Genomic DNA, 19,688 nt, shown 5'->3' with positions numbered 1-19,688 from the left:
CCGCCTCCAGCCCCCTAAAAACGGTGTGTGGGGGGGGAGTGGATCCCCAAAAATGGGGCAGAAGGACCTTCCTCTGGGGGAAGGCTGGTCCCAGATCCAGCCCAATCCATTATTTCATGCTGGGCTGTTACATGATCAGAATGAGACCTGGCGCCATTTATCCTGTACACTCTATAAGTGTCCAGTGTCTAGTTACATGACGTATTTCCTAACCAAAATCTATGCATTACCCATCCACCATGCATATATCGTTCCCACCTCCTCTCCCTCAGGGGAAATAGCAATGAGATGTAATGAGGCAAATCTAAAAGAGGAAATAAAATGAACAAATATTGGAAGAAATACCCTGAATGAGCGGTATGTTGAATGAAAATATTTAAAGTGTGTGCTTATGTTCATACAGGCATATCAGGGGCATCACTCAAAGAAACCTGCAGCGCCCGGTTCTGATACTTTTAAACAAAGATCCATATTCCATACCAGCCTTACCCAACTCAGTGCCCCCCAGAGTAGACTACTAATCCCATCATCCCCAGTGAGAATGGCCAGGCTTCCCCAACCCACTGCCATCCAGATGGGAGATGTAGTCCCATATATCTGGAAGGGTGTCTCAGACCAAAAACTACAGTGGCAATGCATTTTGGAATGGATTCTTAATTTTGCTTCCCGCCTTTCCCCTGAGGAGTCCAGGAGAGCATTTTACACTTACAAAAGCTCTACAAGGTAGGTTAGGTGGAGCGATAGCGATTTTTGAAGGCACACGATCCAGCAAGCATCACGGCTAGTAAACATTTTGCCCCTGGGTTTTCCACATCCAGCCCAGAAGCTCTAGCCATTACATACATGGGCACCGCTTTTTACACGTAGAGCTTTACAAAAATGATCAGGCGTCAGTCTCATCATCTCTTCTACAAAATTTAAGAAAGCCATTGCACCCTTCAAGTATGGCAGCCACCAAGACAGCCCAAGACATTTCTGTAACAGGCAGAAAATCCATATGGCACTTGTAAATCATCATCATCATCACCATCACCATCTAAACAATTGATAATGTTTAGATGCTGCCCTTTAATGTTATTCCAAAATCTGTTGCTCAGGGTTGAATTAGATGCCCCCTGGCCTATTGTGATAGGACCCTAGTTACAGTTTTAAGAAGGCTACAATGGAGCTGTGAGCAGGTTTGGAATCAAGGGTAAGCACAGTTGGGCACCTGCTGAGGGTCCACACTGAGAAGAGTCCCTTGGAGTTGCTTTTCCTCTTCTCCATGGCAACCTGCTTGTTCACCTGCTTCTAGCTCTGGCCCAGACAACAGTGGTGGTGAGATGGAAGTGCAGGAGCTGCCTTGTCCTACTTGTCCACTGGCTTTCTCTGTCAAGCAAGCAAGTGGCAGCAGTTTTGGCCAAGACAGTGAGGAGCAATAGCAGCCGGTGACAACGGCAGTGAGAAGGCAGGCTCACCTTGGCCACAGGCCCTCAAAATCCTCGAGCTAGCTATGAGTTGATTAAGACAGCAGGTGAGGAGGAGTTAGGGCATGTTGCTTATGGATTCCATGCAGGGTCTGCCCTACCTTTCCCACCCCCCACCCCCCAGAGTTCACGCACTGCTGCCTTGCCTTGCTTGATGACGGAATTGGCCTTGACTTATTCTGCCAAATCATGGCCACACAAGCGCAGCACAATGCAAATGCTATTAAATCATGGCTTCAGTCAAAACTATTAAAAATGTAGCCGTGGCTTCAGAGACACGTTGTTCAAAAAGCCAAACCAAACCACAGACACGCACACAATTTGAACATGTATCAAACCCACAGATGCTATTAACATCAAAAAAGGGTTCCTCAGGGTTTAGCTCCTGTGAGAATTGTGTAAAGGATTTTTGTGGTCGGTCTCCATGTCCCTGGTAGGATGATGTTGTTCCACAGCATATTTCTGTCAGGTTTGTGTTCTGAAAATGTAGATGACTGTATGCCTCAAAGGCGAATCTCCAAGGGCCTGTATGCCTTCAAGCTTCTGCACGACAGTAACCTCTAGACGGCTGGATATCTGTGTGTTTGCTGCAAAGCCCCTTAGAGGAGTGGAGATCGATGGATGGGGAAGCAATTCAATGTATACCCCTGCCATCTGCCTTGAAATGCATAGTACAGAGGGAATTATCAATAAGGTCAGCATGTGCACAGAGAAGCGACTCTGTTTGCGCTGCACAGCCCACAGCCTAAAAGAGCCCAGAATGCAAGTTGACGGATATGGTGTTGACTGAGGCCCCAAGGACTTTGAGTCAACAGGAGAAAGACTTTGATTTTAATGGTTGGAGGGTGGGAAAAAATCAAAATTATCCCAAGGGCAATTTGGCTTCATGGGACACAATGCGAACTCTGAAGCCATGGTTTACTGGATTACTGCAATGCGTTATACGTGGGGCTGCCTTTGAAAATGGTCCAGAAACTTCAGCTGGTACAAAACGGATAAGCACGATTGTTAACAGGGACTGGCCAACATTATGCCAGTCCTTTTCCAGCTTCGCTGGCTGCCTGCCCAGGTCTGGGCCCGATTCAAAGTGCTGGTATTAACATTCAAAGCCCTAAACAGCTTGGAGCCAGGCTATCTGACTGAAGGAACACCTCCTCCCATATGTACCTGCCTGGACCCTAAGATCATCTTCAGGGGTTCTTCTCCGTGAGCCCCTGCAAAAGTAAGTGAGGCAGGTAGCTACCAGGAGGAGGGCCTTCTCTGCTGTGGCACCCCAGCTGTGGAAAGAGCTCCCTAGAGAGGTTCACCTGGCACCTACGTTACACTCTTTTTGATGTCAGGTGAAGACTATGGATGTGCTCCGCTTCTAATCTGACCGGAGAAGCAGTAGCGGAGCGGGGGGCTTCGCCTGCCCTTAAGGCGGAGGCGAAGAGGATTGGGGGGCCGGCGGAGCGTGGCGAAGAGGATCGAGGTGAAGGCGGATCCTTCGCCTCGATCCAGAGCTCCGCCGGAAAGGTAAGTGGGGTTTACCGGGCCCTGCCGCTGTCGCTGTCGCCCATGCGGCGACGGCAGCAGGGCCCGGTAACGCCCCCCGCCCTCCTCTCCCTTACTGCCTCCGTCTGCGGTCCGTCAGCGTCTCCAATTGAGCCCGTGGTTCCAGCAGGAAGTCTGGGCCGCACTTGCGGCCCAGACTTCCTGGTGGAACCACGGGCTCAATTGAAGACGGTGATGGACCGCGGACGGAGGCAGGTAAGGCCCCCCTCCCCCTTGGTCCCTTACCGGGCTCTGCCGCCGTCACCGCATGGGCGGTGATGGCGGCAGGGCCCGGTAACCCCCCCTATGGGGGGAGGACCGGAGCTCCGATCCGGATCTGGAGCTCCGAGCGGAGCGGAGTGGGCACAGGCGGAGTGGGGGCAGGGCGGAGCGGGCCGATCCGAAAATGGCGGATCTTAAAGTGAAGCGGAGTGGGGGGTCCGTGCACACCCCTAGTGAAGACCTTTTTATTTTCCCAGTGTTTTAACAGTTTATCATCTTAGTCCTCTAACTTTGCTGTTTGAAATCTGTATTTTAAATCTGTATAAATCTCTGTATTGCTGCTCAGTTTTATCCTGATGGTGCTTTTATCGTGTACTTTTATATTGTGCTTTTTATATTGTGCTTTGTTTTATACTGTGGACTGTATTTGATGGTTTTGACTTTTGTGAACCGCCTAGAGAGTTTCGGCTATTGGGCGGTATAGAAATGCAATAAATAAATAAATAGTTCCCTGGATAACTTTGTCTCCCTGTGTGCATGTGGGTGGGTGGGTGTATTAGCTTTCATGCAGTTTTCATATTTAGACAGTCCAATCTACAATTGAGATATAATTTCTAACCAGATGAAGGGCTGCTTTATACAAAGGTATTTGTCCTGTATAGATAAATAGGAAAGAGTGGTCTTCCTCAGACTGGTACCTTCCCGGTGTGTTGGATTACAGCTCCTATTATTCCTGGCCAGCATGAGGATAGTGGGAGTTGAAGTCCAACACAGCTGGGAGGCACCAGGTTGGAGGAGGTTGGGAAAGAGCAAACAAAATGGGTGCAGAGTATTCACATCTCTATTTTGTCACATGGTTTATTTGCCCAAAGACGTATCACACAATTGCTGTCACTTGTGAAGCATACGCCTATGCTTTGCTTTCTTCCATCAGCCACAGAAACAGTCCCAGACAGAGCTGCCCTAGTTATCAACTGTATGCTGGAGACCGATTCCACCAGCTGTCAAAACTGCCAAGGCAGACTCATCTTGGATCAGATACCATACCAACTAGGATGCTGAAAAGTTTCTCTGCACCGTTTTCAAATCAGACACATGATGAAGGCCCTCCATATAAAGACCTATGCAGGGCGATATGTATTTTGCCCTAAAATAAAATAAAATAAATTCAGAGTGAAGAAAAGCTGCATTCTGCAGTCTGTATAAATTCTTCAAACTGAGCAATTTCGAGTACGTTTTCTTCTCCCCGCCCCCTTCTCAGTTTGTACTGTTCAGCTCCTCACTGGGAGAGGCAAAGACCTTTGCATAGCAATGAAGTCTGACCACAGTCCCAAGCAATCTATTTTTAGTACCATCCCTGAATCTGGAGATGTCAGCAGACATTATCTGCACACATTCCGGCATATCTTCACAGTTAGGAGCGTTAGAAACTTGCTTAAAAAAATTAAAAGCCAAGGGTCTCGGGAAATTGGGTTCTGCATGCAATACTGTGCTCTGTACTTGTTTGTTTGTTTAGTTGCACCCCTGTGGAATCACAGCATATACCCATCACTGCATGCCATACAAGGGCTCAATTTGTATGTACTTCCTCCTATTCCTTTTGGAAGGAATTTGTCCCCTGCATATAGTGGCTCTCACATCATGCATTACTTCACACGAGTGGTGTAAGGAAAGGACACTATACCTGTTCCTCCACCACCACCACAACTCCAAAGGATTGGTCGCCTGGGGAAGCATCTGGACTAGCCCATTGGCTTATGACACAACTTCTGCCATGTCGTTTCCCCATGCATATCTCTTTACTATTCGGAGGAAAATAAGTTCTGTAGGATGAAGACTCATTCTCTTATTGCTTATAGACATTCTCTCTTGTTGGGTATACGTCTTGATCACCAAAACTTTGTTTCTAGTGGCTGCTACACTAATAATTATGGAAGAGCAAGAACTTTTCAATCCCCAGCTTCAACCGTGAGTCAGTTCGGCCATTTATTCCAATCATTTTGTGATCACATTAAATCCAAACTGTTGCCTTTGAATTGGGAAGGCTACATCGTGTGCCTTTAACACTTGCTTAAGTGTAATGTTGTATTGTCACGTTCATGGATTTCCATTTAAAAAGCCATTTCCTTGAGAATAAGCTAAACACCCCTAAACATTATGGGGTGGATCCAGATTTTGTTATACTAACGTTTCAACACAAAATTGAGATCTGAACTCTACACTAGAACCATTTTCTTCTTGCCTTTCTGATACATAACCTCTAGGTGACACTGTGGTATAGTGGAAAAGTGCAAATACACAAGAGGAAATCCCGCTTTCTTTTGCCATCAGAAATAATACCCCATTTCCCCTGCTCTTAAAATGCTCATGGAAAGTGCTGTTCTCAAACAGAAGTGAAACTGGAGGGTCACTTAGAATCATAGAATCATAGAATAGCAGAGTTGGAAGGGGCCTACAAGGCCATCGAGTCCAACCCCCTGCTCAATGCAGGAATCCACCCTAAAGCATCCCTGACAGATGGTTGTCCAGCTGCCTCTTGAATGCCTCTAGTGTGGGAGAGCCCACAACCTCCCTAGGTAGCTGATTCCACTGTCGCACTGCTCTAACAGTCAGGAAGTTTTTCCTGATGTCCAGCCGGAATCTGGCTTCCTTTAACTTGAGCCCGTTATTCCGTGTCCTGCACTCTGGGAGAATCGAGAAGAGATCCTGGCCCTCCTCTGTGTGACAACCTTTTAAGTATTTGAAGAGTGCTATCATGTCTCCCCTCAATCTTCTCTTCTCCAGGCTAAACATGCCCAGTTCTTTCAGTCTCTCTTCATAGGGCTTTGTTTCTAGACCTCTGATCATCCTCGTTGCCCTCTTCTGAACACGCTCCAGCTTGTCTGCGTCCCTCTTGAATTGTGGAGCCCAGAACTGGACGCAATACTCTAGATGAGGCCTAACCAGGGCCGAATAGAGAGGAACCAGTACCTCACGTGATTTGGAAGCTATACTTCTATTAATGCAGCCCAAAATAGCATTTGCCTTTCTTGCAGCCATATCGCACTGTTGGCTCATATTCAGCTTGTGATCTACAACAATTCCAAGATCTTTCTCATTTGTAGTATTGCTGAGCCAAGTGTCCCCCATCTTGTAACTGTGCATTTGGTTTCTATTCCCTAAATGTAGAACTTGGCATTTATCCCTATTAAATTTCATTCTGTTGTTTTCAGCCCAGCACTCCAGCCTATCAAGATCACTTTGAAGTTTGTTTCTGTCTTCCAGGGTATTAGCTATCCCACCCAATTTGGTGTCATCTGCAAATTTGATCAGCGTTCCCTGCACCTCCTCGTCCAAATCATTAATAAAAATGTTGAAGAGCACTGGGCCCAGGACTGAGCCCTGCGGCACCCCACTCGTTGCCTCTCCCCAGTTTGAGAAGGTTCCATTGATAAGTACTCTTTGAGTCCGATTCTGTAGCCAACTGTGGATCCACCTAATAGTTGTTCCATCTAGCCCACTTTTAGCTAGTTTGTTAATCAGAATGTCATGTGGTACTTTGTCAAAAGCTTTGCTGAAGTCAAGATATATGACATCCACAGCATTCCCACAGTCCACAAGGGAGGTTATCCTATCAAAAAATGAGATCAAATTAGTCTGACAGGATTTGTTCCTGACAAATCCATGTTGGCTTCTAGTAATCATTGCATTGATTTCAAGGTGTTTACAGATTGACTTCTTTATAATCTGCTCCAGAATTTTCCCAGGGATGGATGTCAGGCTGACTGGTCTGTAGTTCCCAGGTTCCTCCTTTTTGCCCTTTTTGAAGATAGGGACAACGTTAGCCCTCCTCCAGTCGTCCAGCACCTCACCCGTCTTCCATGATTTTGCAAAGATAATAGACAAAGGTTCTGAGAGTTCTTCCGCTAGCTCCTTCATTACTCTTGGATGCAGTTCATCGGGCCCTGGGGATTTGAACTCATTCAAGGAAATTAGGTGTTCTTTGACCATTTGTTTATCAATCTCAAACTGCAATCCTGCCCCCTCAACTTCTGCTTCACTTTTTCCAGGGGGGTCATAGATCCGCTTTTGGGAGAAGACCGAGGCAAAGTAGGAATTGAGCACTTCAGCCTTTTGTTTGTCGTCTGTTATCAATTTGCCATCCTCATTAAGCAGTTGAACCACCATTTCTTTCCTCTGTCTTTTACTACTCACGTATCTGAAGAAAGCCTTTTTATTGCTTTTAGCATCCCTCGCTAATCTCAGCTCATTCACAGCTTTAGCCTTCCTGACGCCATTTCGGCACTTCTGCGCCACTTGCCTGTACTCTTCTTTTGTAGCCTGGCCTTCCTTCCACTTCCTATATGTATCCCTTTTTGTTTTCAGTTCATCAATAAGCTTTTTGTGGAGCCACATTGGTTTCCTCTGTTGTCTTCTATCTTTTCTCCTTGTTGGAATTGTTTGTAACTGTGCCTTTAAAATTTCATTTTTTAGATACTCCCACCCATCCTGCACTCCTTTTCCTTTTAGGCTCCCTTGCCACGGGACCTTACTTATTATAGTTCTTTGTCTAAAGAACCCATAAACAACTGTGAGTAAGCAATGATGTGCAACAAATGCCTGTTCAGTGGTTTGGATCCAGATTTAGTCATACTTAGAGTAGAATAGAAATGTTGAAGAAATCTACAATGGTTTCAGATGAGATTGGATTTTTATGAATCCAACCTGTGTATCCCTCAGGAAATCGGCATTTTCCATCACACAGTTTCCCTGGACTTGTGCACTGGTTTTCACTTTGGGGGGGGGAAGGATTTGCACTAATGCACATTACTGAAAGTGCACATTACCACAAATGTGCAGTTGTGCAAATCTGCGATTTTGCCTTACTAATGTGCATTAGCTCATTTGTGTCAGTGCGAATTAGCAAATTAGTGAAAGTAGAATGAAATTCTAGTTTTCTTTAAAAAAAAAATCCTATTCTGTCAATGAGTGGAGGATGGGACAAAAGAGGCTCAACAATTCATGAGACACAGTTGGAATGAATTTAACAAAATCCATACATTCCTAGGCCATCTGAAATCATTGAAACTTAAGTTAGTAATGACTGCATTGATTTCAATGGGTCTATTCTACATATGACTGGATCCGATGCAATCTGGGCTGCTATTTTCTGTTGTTTTCTAAAGCATCCTCTCTATTTTGACTCCTGTCCCTCTCCATTTGGGGGAGCTATGCTTTGAAACATTCACACATATGGTAGGTTCCAAACATGGCAAACGTTACAAAAAGTGCGTGGTACGCGTTCCAATCCTGCTCTTGCTGTAGTACTATTTGACTTATGTGGAGCTCTCGCGAAACAGAGAGCCTGCATGCACTTTCACCCACTCATGTTGTTCCAATAAAAGACAGCTGTTGTCTCATTCTCTTGGACCAATACAGTGAGGAGTCTTCCAACCCGATCTTCTTAGATTCATGGACTGCACAGTATTGTTTAGCTGGCAGTGGGATCTTGAACTGGATTGGCTTGTACTCTTCTATTTCCACTTCTCCTTGCAAGTGACTTGCCAATGGTTGTTCTCCATAACCGTTCCCTCCCCCCCCTCTAATAATGGCATATTAAAGAGTCCTGCCACTTTCTTTGTCTTTTTAAACCCTGTACAGACAGCCAATATTCTGCAAGCTGCTAAAGATGCAATCTCATATTTCGGCTCCGTGCCTACTTCTTAAAGGTTAGATTACCATGTGTGATAGAATATTTATGTAAAGTGTAGGATAAAAGCAGACTGTAAGGCTGAAGCAGTAGTGCTAAAAGAAATACCCCCTTCCCAAATTCGCCGCCATGAATTGTGCTATAAATCACAGAACATTGAAAGTGTTCTATCTGGCATTGTAGCAAAGATGGGCTAAGACATAAATCACTATACAGCTATGAACTTCATGGGTGGTCTTAGGTGAGTCAGTTTCACTCTGTCTTAAGGGTGGCAGATTCTGGACTTGTGGGATCTACTTTATTTCAGTGGAGGCTGCTGGCCTTGATGTCAGCGGGGTGGTAAATTCGCTCTGGGTTTCAGTCAGAACCAGTCAGAACTCTAAAGGAGCTCTCCAGGGTGTTCTGCTCTGCACCTTGGAATCTCCTTTAGAATTCTGTCTTCGGGAATCCTATGAGCATTCCGGTCCCTTCCTATCCAACTCTTCCTTCTATCAATATGTTAGACTGACACCTGATCACTTTTGTAAAGAACTAAGTGTAAAATGTGATGCCCATGTATGTAATTGCTAGCGCTTCGGGACTGGATGTGGAAAACCCAGGGGCAAAATGTTTACTAGCCATGATGCTTGCTGGATCATGTGCCTTCAAAAATTGCTGTGTCTCAATCTAACCTACCTTGCAGGGCTTTTGTGCTCTTCTGAGCAACTTGGGGGAAGAGTAGGAAGCAAAACTAACAAGCCAAAATGCATGGAACTGTAGTTTTCAGCCTGGGATAAGCTTCCCAAATGTGTGGGACTACATCTCACATCTGTCTAGATAGCATGCCTAGACATCTGGACGGGATTGGGTTGTAGGAAGACTTGGTCATTCTGGTTGGGGATGATGGGATTAGTAGTCTACTCTGGAGGGCAAATTCCCCTGTGCTGGGGAAATCTGGTCTAGGATATGGATGTTTGCATTAGAACTCTAAGGTCCAATCAGAGCCAGATGTCAAATGGGGGGGCAGTGATGTCCATTACCTCCTTCATTCCATGAGCCATACACTCTAATATGCAAATGCAAATCAACATCGGCAAGTTACTTTAAATCATGAATTCTAATACAAAACTCTCAAAGGGATCAATAGAGCTACACAAAGACCGGGTCAAAGGCAACCCATTAATACTCCTATTTTACAGGTCAGGAACACTAAGGGCTCATCTACACCAAGCAGGATATTCCACTATGAAAGTGGTATGAAAGCGGTATATCAAAGTCAGGAGTCACACTAGTGCTTTATAGCGGTATTGAAGTATTATTATTATTATTATTATTATTATTATTATTATTATTATTAATTTATTTATATAGCACCATTAATGTACATGGTGCTGTACAGAGTAAAACAGTAAATCGCAAGTAGACCGCAGGATTCACACTACTGCTTTATAGTGGTACCTGAAGTGCACTGACAACTGTTGGGGCCCATGACACATCTACACCAAGCAGGATATAACACTATGAAAGCAGTATGAAAGCGGTATATGGTCTGTGTCAATGGGCCCCAACGGTTGTCAGTGCACTTCAATACCGCTATAAAGCAGTAGTGTGGCTCCTGCCTTTTATATACCGCTTTCATAGTGGAATATCCTGCTTGGTGTAGATGAGCCCACAGAGTTATGTGTGATCACTGATTAGCACAAGGCCAGCCATGAAAGATGGTGGGGGGGGGGAAACCCACCACCTTTTTATTTTACTTGCTATTGTTAAGCAACTGGGAGAAAGAAATCCTTGTTGCTGTACTGCAAATCAACCAGAGATCTACCAGCAGGTCCTGATCTGATTCTGCTTACCCCTTAAAATGGTTAAAAACAGCAAGTGAGGGGGTAAACCTGTGTCTCTACTCCATTTAAGACTGCTGGAAAGGACTCGTACGATGGCGTTCTCCTTACACACACACACACACACACACTCCTACACTTAGGCAGCAACTCTGTGGTCCCTGCGACAGGATAGATGGTAAATCACCTCAGAGGGTGGAGAGAGAGCTCCAGTTTTGAAAGAGGAGATCTGATCTCCGCTATCCTCTTGCTGCCCCCATAGAAGTATCCATGCCCCTTAACTCGCTACAGGGCCAGCCCAAAGCATGTTGCTTCCCAAGGTGAAGGACAAGATGGTGGCCCCTCCCATTCCATGGACAAACCCTGACTCTGGCAGTTTAATCTTCCCTCAGCACTGCCAAAGGGACAACACTCTCAACCAGATCTGATGGCAGCAGGCTAGCTTAGGGGACACAAGGCAGGCCGTTTAGCCCACAGCTCTCTCCTCCCATCCGTTGCTGCCCTCTCCCAGCTTCTGCTGCCTGAGGAAACTGCTTCAGTCTGCTTAATGGTAGGGCCGGCCCTGCCTCTCCTACATTGGAGCTCCAACATTGGAGAGGGAGGAAGCCTCTGGATCCCCCATTGATAGGATTGCCCTGATGGAAACCTAGCAAATGAGGGTTAAGGCTAGGCTAGAACTCTTCTGCCAGACATCGAGTTTTTATTTTGTTCTACTTTTAAAATAGAGGAACATTCAATCATATGAATCATCGCCTGGGGTCTGGAGTGACACAGTACAGTACAGATGCAGTTTTACCACCTCAGCTGCTGTTTGTAAAAACTAGGCATAGGGTTAGTGTGAGAATAAAATGCTCCTTAGAAGAAAGAAAATTACACACACACACACACACACACACACACGACAACTACAAAATGGGAATGCCATTTAGGGGAAAACACTGGGCTAAATGACACATTACATCAAATACATAATGTCTTGTTCTTTCTGTTGTTGTTTTTTACTTGGAAGTAAATGCCAGGATGACCTCGGTTTTAGCCTTTAGCTCTATGTAGACCCTCCAGATATTCTGGAAGGTTCTTGTTGGTGTTTGGAGTTAATTGCTTTAGGATCAGCTGATGAATCTTCATCCCTTGTAGATTCCAAAGCCTTCTATATGAGTCTGCCTTAGTGCTGGGCCAAACCCTTAATCCAGTAAACTCTGAAATACATGATAAGATTTTGTTGTTTATTTGTCTAAGTCCTTGTCGGGTTTGTGTTTTAACCTCCGGTGCTGGAAAATTTGGGACTGATTTTAAATCCTAACAATACAACACAAATTCTTTCTCGTTCCCCATTATAGAGAGACTTGAGTGTAATTTATCATTTTATTAACTTTGTAAACAAGTGGCTAGCAACTATGGCAAAAGTTGCTGTGTAAATCAATAATGAAACAAAGAAGACAACACTTTTAATTAGCTTTAAAATGTTATTAGTTGCACAATCTGTCACCCAACTAGTGTTTCAGATGCTGCACATGTTGGCACAATTTAGGTCTATGATGGGAGAATTATGTGCGTCCAGCAACCAATATTCAGAGCAAAGAATAAAACAACTCTGGAACAGTACAAAGCTAAGGGAGGAACTAAGAGAACAGAGCAGAAGCAGTTTAGCAGCTATTTAACTTGCTAAATATAAAATGGTGTGGGTTATAGAAGAAAAGAAAAAAGAGGGCCCCTGTGTAGCTACCTCAGGGGAGTTGAACCTTTTTCAGCCCGGAAGCTGAATTGCACTTTGGAGAAACTCTCGGGAGCCACATCCCAGTAGTGGATGGGGCCTGTCAAGAACTCTATTTTCTTTTTGCATTCTAACAGTTGTAAGTGTCCATTTTGCAAGGCTGGGACTGCATGTAGTCATCAGTAAACCACCTGCGCATGTGTTATGTCCTGATGTCTTCAGTCCCAAAGTCAGTGTATTACATATTTGCCATTAAGTTCAAAACCACTTGCGAGCTTCAAAGAATGTGCAGTTTGCATCTAAACAATACCATTTTTGTGCATGTACTGAGTTGGTTGGCATAATCCTTAAATGATCTGTTGCGTCAAGCAGCTTCACTTCTCTTGGTTGCCACCACAGATGTTGCTCCAATAGGAGGAGCAAGACTTTGCGGGTCCATCTTCTTCTCTTCTCTATATTTATTTATTGCATTTATATACTGCCTCCCGCCCTCCCCCCCCAAAGAGGCATACATAATCCTCCTCCTCTCCATTTTATCCTCACAACAACCCTGTGAGATACGTTGGGCTGAGAATCTGTGACTGGCCCAAAGTCACCCAGTGTCATGTCTAGCCCTGCTCCTGTTGGAGGAAGGAGTTTCAGGCAATCATCACAATCAGACTCTGAAATAGAGGAGACAGTGCCAGAAACATACCAGGCTATACCAGTGGGGGAGGCTGGGAATGAACCTTCTCCAGAGTTTATCTCCTCAAGGGTAAACAACACACACTCAGTGGGAAATCAGTATTCTTCCAAGGGAGAGGGCATGGAGAGGTTAGCCAACCCTAGAGTACGCCACACACTAAAATGGGCGGAGCTGAAGGAAGGTGAGAGAAAGTCAGCCCGGCTAGCATCTTGTCAGAAGCTGAATCAGAACCAGTCTCCCTGAAGTTAACGCATTCTGGGGGAAGGTTTTCCAATCTTCTTCTTGAAAGGACAATTGTCTCACTTAGTTTGCATAGTTTTTCCTAGAGGAAAGTTCCTAGAGATTAGACTCTCTTCAGGTGGGAAGAGATGTTTATTGCTTGAATAAAGCTTTGTGGTTATGTGGCAGACCTCCTTATTGTCTCTCAAGAAGGTGGGAGTTCTTGGGAAAAAGACACCCAGTGAGCTTCCATGGTCAAGTGGGGACTAGAACCTGGATCTCCCGACTCTCAGTCCAACACTCTAAGCACTACACCACACTGGCTCCATACTACACCATGCTGGTGATTGGTGTGTAAACATCACATCACATAGGCAGGCCACCTGAAAAACCAACAACAACCAATCAGCAAGAGGGTACATAATGTGGTGATGCATGGTGTCATGTCCCACTGTGCTACTCCAAATTACAGCTTCCAAGATTCACTTTGTTATTGTGCTTGTGCGAAAACTTGTATACATGAAATGAGATCTTTTATAAAAGGAGAACATTTATCCAAACTCGTGTGGACAAATTTGTTACTTTCTGAGTACATAATGAACTCACTTGGGGTAAGTCCGCCCATCACTACGTGTTCAATGTTTATTTATTTATTATTTCCCTTTAGCCAAAAAAGGAAGGCAGCTTAGAAAAAATAATTCTTAAGACAGTCCTTGCCCACAGGCTTACAATCTTAAAAAAAAACATGACACAAAAGGAAAGGGGATTAGGAGGAAGGAGGAAAAAAAGAAGCTAATTTAGGCACTCAATTCTTAGTTGCAAAGTTCAGAAGGTCATGGACACAGGGGAAGGGCTACTACCTCCTCTCCCTCTAATAGCCTCATACAGATCCAGGCATAATGGAGGGATACCTGACTGCCACTTCATTTCCCTCTGATGGACTCAGCAGTAACAAGTGGTAGCAGGAGAGGGTGGGGGGAGCTCTCAGCTGGATCTGGATCCAGGCACAATGGAGAGATGCCTGGCTGCTGCTTCCTTTCCCTCTCACTTATGGATAACTTCAATATATTCATTTGAAGCAGACTGAAGAAGTTCTGCAGTGATTGCATTTTAATGGACTGTTGGATATTGTGAATGATTTCTGTTTAAAACAAAGATTGCCATTGTTATGATGATCTTTTGGGGGCACTGTGAATGTTTTACTTCCTTCTCTTCATTTATATTATGATTTCAAGAGCTGGTGACATCCCTAGAAGCTACCAAACTATTTCAGCTGTATTGGATCTTGAGGCAAAGTTCCAAAGTGGTCCGTGTCACCTCACAGAGAAAGCATTTCACAGAATATCCTTGGGTCAAGCCATCAACTCATACAAATTAAGTCAAGTGCCAGATTCCCTGAACAGAGAAATATTCTAGGTGGATGGAACAAGCCGGAGTGTTTCACTCCTCAGGACTGTGTTCAATGTGGCAATTTTTTTTTTTTTTTTTAAATGCTGCTAAAATCTGCAGGCTTATAGCCACAAGATGTTTCCGGGGGGGGGGGGGGGGAATCTACACTACTGCTTTAAAGCGCTTTATAACAGTTTTGACAACTGTTGGGGCCCAGAACACATTGCATATACAGTTTTCAAAATGTTTTCAAAGTGCTTTAAAGCGCTTTAAAAGCAGTAGTGTAGATCCCACCCCCCAGGTAACATTCTAAGCAGCAGCCTTTTAAGACAATGTTACCTTATATTTAGAAATGTATATTTAGAAATGCAGCCTAGTCATCTGATAAGAGTCCTGATTTCAGAATGATCAGATCAAAGCTTGTCCTTCATTCAGAGACTGAATAAGAGAATGCTTTTATACTGTTCATTGGCTGGCTGAAAACACTGCAGACACAGACACCTTTGAAAGATTCCAAGAGGAGCAAAGGCTAAATGTCCATTTGCACCCTTTCCCTTCCTTCTCATTTTTAACTGAAGTTGGAGGGCACTGCTTGTCAGTGTCGATGCGACCCCCTCCATGTGTAAGGTCCAGGGCAATTGCCCCCTCCTCTTACAAAAATTGCATGCATTCATTTGCCACTTTCTCCTAATCAAAGCTGCATATTCTCCCTGGGATTATTAATGAGTTTCTTCTCTTGCCTTTTCTAGACACTGCACATTTCTTAAAAGAAGAAGTCCGAGGCAGTGGGTGGCGGGGGTGGAGGGAGATCAACTACTGAAATATTTAAGGTCAAGTTATGATGATGATTCAGCAGAGGTGAACAAAGAACATAGAAAGCTGCCATTGAGGCAGACCATGGGTCTATCTACGCTAGCCCAGTGTTGTCAACTCTGACTGGCAACAGCTCTTTGGGTTTTCAAGCAGGATTCCTTCCTAGTCCCACCTGGAGATTCCAGGGATTGAACCTGGGTCCTTTGGCATGCAAAGCAGGTGGTCTACCTCTGAACTACAGTCCCAGCCCTCTGCACATGTCCAGAGGCACTCATCTTGATAATTTCAACATTTCAGAATGGAGAGCTTGAAAGCAAGCTTGTGGGTTTTAGTTCCCCTCTCTTTTTCTTTAAAAAAAAGACAAGAAAAGTTCATATTAATTGGACCCAGTAAATAAATAATCTGAAGAGTCAGGAGCGGTCAATGGAGATCCTGATTTCTTGTCTAAATGTGCTGCTGGAGGGGTGTGTGTGTGAGTGTGTGTGTCTTTCCTTCTTTCTCTCCCTTTCCCTCCCCCTTTACTCCAGTTTTTCTCATGCAGTGCTTCGTGGCACTGGCTGTCTAGAGAGGGAGCTCCAGTCGCACGCATATCTATATACACAGACACGAACACACACACACACACACACACACACACACAGAGAAAGAGCACGGAGAGGAGATTAGCATCAAGGAGACACCGGCTATGGCGAAGGAGGGAGGTGGGCGTGGGTTCCTCTGGAAAAGCCCGCATCAGCTAAACGCTCGCCCCTGCTCCTCGCCACCGCCACCAGCAGCAGCACTTTGCCAAGCTCTGATACCATTTGCTTCCCTTGGCTGTCTTGTGCCTGCCTAGGATCGGAAGAGACAGGCAGAGCGACTGGAGGAGGAGGAGGAGGAGGAAGAGGAGGAGGGCGGGAGGCGGTTGAACTTTTCCTTGACATTCCCCGGTTATTGTCAGTTTCACGGTTTCCAAGCCCTGCCGGTTCGGCTCACGCGCTTCTCCTTCTCTCCCTTCCGCGTTATAACTTTGTTACAAGAGGCCGGGGGTGGGGGAGAAAAGAAAGGAGAATCAGAAGAGGGGATCAATAATAATAATAATAATAATAATAATAATAATAATAATAATAATAATGGCTTGTCCACGCCTGGGACAGCCGGGTAGGACGCCAAAGTGAAACGCCAACACCCTCGCAAGCCAGGAAGGCAGAGGACGCGTGAGAGCGGAATCTTCAAGGCGGCGCGCTTCGCGAGCCTTGCTTGCTGAGAGGGGCGACTGAAGGCCACCGTACCACCGCCGCCGCCGCCGCCGCGGACAGACAGGCAGGCAGGCAGGCAGCGGGCGGGCGGGCACGTTGGCTGCAAAAGTCTCGAGGATCCGAAGTGTGCGCGTGTGCGTGTGAAATCGCAGCCCCCCGATCGGGGCAGAAGAGGCGGAGGAAAAGCCATGTGAGTGTGCCAACGGCTTCCTCCCCGTCTGGAAGAAAAGGAAAAAAAGAAGGGAAAAAGACGAAGGAGAAGAAGAAGGAGAAAGGGGGAAGGATAGAAAGAAAGAGAGAGAGAGAGAGAGAGAGAGAGAGAGAGAGAGAGAGAGAGAGAGAGAGAGAGAGAGAGAGAGAGAGAGAGAAACCACCCGAAATCCAGCGCTCGGGGGGCGGAAAGTCTCCTGGCTCGCTTTTGTTCGCGGGTCGGCGGATTGGAAGATGGAGATGGATGTGGAGGGAGTTTCACCGTGCCCGGCGGAGCCCATCCCCCACGCGCCGGGGTCTGGAGGCTGTCAGCAGCAGCAGCAGCAGCAGCAGGATGGGCAGGCAGGGGAAACAGCCGGTGACAGCAGCGCTCAGCGGCAGCCGGAGAAGAGGCACAGCGGCGAGAAGGAAGACAAAAAGGTAGGTTCCCAACTCCGCCCGCCTTTGCCCAAGCGGAATCCGCCCGGCGCGCAGCAGGGGAGAAGATGCCTGGAAGGAACTGGGAGGGTCAGACTGGGGGTGGGGTGGGGTGGGGTGGCGGGGAGAGAACCCTCTGGGGAGGAAAGGATGGGATGGGGGCGGGGAGGAGAAGTGAAAGGAAACAGCCCTTCTCCGGCATGCAGAAAATCTGCCCTGGATTCTTAAAATCCCCATGCATGTGCCTTGTATGGGTGCTTCTTCTTCTTCTTCTTCTTCTTCTTCTTCTTCTTCTTCTTCTTCTTCTTCTTCTTCTTCTTCTTCTTCTTCTTCTTCTTCTTCTTCTTCTTCTTCTTCTTCTTCTTCTTCTTCTTCTTCTTCTTCTTCTTCTTCTTCTTCTTCTTCTTCTTCTTCTTCTTCTTCTTCTTCTTCTTCTTCTTCTTCTTCTTCTTCTTCTTCTTCTTCTTCTTCTTCTTCTTCTTCTTCTTCTTCTTCTTCTTCTTCTTCTTCTTCCCTTTCCTCCTCCTCCTCCTCCTCCAGCTGAGAAGTGGCTCTTGTCATCTTTGTTCTTGATGCTTTATATTTTCCTCCTCTCCTCTTAACAATGAGTTCTTCAGCAAAGGGAGAAAAGGCGGGTTTTTGCTAAGGTTGTTTAAGGACGAGGCAGGTTAAGGAGACTGGAGTTAAATAGCCACTTGTTAAGGAAAAAGAAAAACCCCTTTCTCTCCCCATTCCTGCAAATGATCCTGTGCATGAGTTTCATCCTCTCGGATACATTGTTCTGGATCCAGTGCCTTAGTGGGGTAGTAGTAAGGGCTGAAATGAAAATGGAGAGAAAACAGAAACCCTGCTGGCTTGAAAGTTTGCTTGACCACTGTTGCTTGCTGAAGTCCCTTCTCTCTGCTCCATTATGGGCACAGATTGAATCTATAGGCCTAGAATGTACTTAATATCAAAGGGCAAAGAGGGGTTGGTTGGGGGGTTGAACAACCTGCACAATTTGTTGCTCCATCCTTGCTGTGTCATTGTAGATTGGCTGCTTTTTATTGTACCCAGAGCAACCCTTTGGAGATCTGAGTTCAGCAGAGAAATGGGTCAGCCTTTCCTTGCTTAGTGCTGATAGATCTTCGGCTACATGAATTCTCAAAAGCAACCCGAGCGAGGGAGGATTGTCGCCCGCGAAAGATCATGTTAGCCAAGTGCATTGATCAGTCCTCCTGTTTGTTGGCATGCCTTCCTTTCCATGAATCTTTCCTCCGAGCATGGGTTCAATAAAGTGAAGATTAGAACTGGGGCATGGCCTGCAACGGGGTTGTTCACAGCGGCCTCCATTTCCCCACAACCATCATGGTGACAATTGATTGATTGCTTTAAACACTCGATGCCGCAAAACTGAGTAATATTTCACTGAAGTTTGTGGAGTTTCCCCCTGTTGCCTATTGCATCCATAGATTGTCCACCTTCTTAAAAATTCAAGGTTGCATTCCTGGAAGTGAGGAGTTTTTCATCATGCAGTTTATTACATGGGTAGCATTAAACATGTGTAAGGAAATAGCCACACAACACCTAATAGAAAATCGCGATTTAATTTTGTTTTTTACAGATCAAAGAAAAGGTAGTCCAAATATAGGGGCAAACGAGTCTTTATGAAGTGATAGAAATGTGTTCTCTGTTGCTTAATTCATTCCAGTTTGCACTTCTTATTGGACTCTGATCTATATAGATTGGGTGCTCCCCTCTTGCTGTACATCATCATTAAACATTATACAACAAATCCCCCCAACCTGTATTTGAGGACTACAACTCCCATTGTTGTAACCATTGGCGATGGTGGCTGAGGCTGATGGGAAGTGTAGTCTAAAACATCAGGAGGGCACCAGTTTAAGGAAGGTTCATGTAGGATATCTAATTTCTATAGTTAAGAGAAAAAGCACACATTATACTAAACTCCTCTCTCTCACACACAGACACACACAGAGTAGGCTGTGGAGTGACAATACAATATTCAGTTCTCTTATACTTAGATATATTGCTTAATAGGCAACATTGATGACATTTTTATTAATTGGATCTCATTTTCCTATTTTTTTTAAAAAAGCTGATCAGTTTTGGGAATCCCAAATGCTGATTATTTCCCCTATTCTGTGTTATTATTTTTGAACTTCCTAAGTTGGCTATGTATTTTTCTCTCTCTCTCACTCATCCACACCAGATTTTAAATAGATTGAAACAAATATGTTTTTGTTGTTGTTTGTGACATGATCCAGATTTTA

General features: G+C 45.3%; 1 protein-coding gene across 1 annotated transcript in view; it reads left to right on the top strand.

Annotated features, from left to right (window-relative positions):
- Nucleotides 1-17,185: 17,185 nt before the first annotated feature.
- RBMS3 (RNA binding motif single stranded interacting protein 3) overlaps nucleotides 17,186-19,688 on the top strand; it is an 860,525-nt gene continuing 858,022 nt past the window's right edge. The window contains exon 1 of the mRNA XM_063125041.1: nucleotides 17,186-17,418. Coding sequence (XP_062981111.1) covers nucleotides 17,233-17,418 — 186 coding nt within the window. The 5' untranslated portion in view covers nucleotides 17,186-17,232. The remainder of the gene's footprint in view (nucleotides 17,419-19,688) is intronic.

The sequence above is a fragment of the Elgaria multicarinata genome, chromosome 1, assembly GCF_023053635.1.
Source record: "Elgaria multicarinata webbii isolate HBS135686 ecotype San Diego chromosome 1, rElgMul1.1.pri, whole genome shotgun sequence".
In the NCBI taxonomy this organism is placed as follows: Eukaryota; Metazoa; Chordata; class Lepidosauria; order Squamata; family Anguidae; genus Elgaria; species Elgaria multicarinata.
This window is presented reverse-complemented; position numbering and strand designations above follow the sequence as displayed.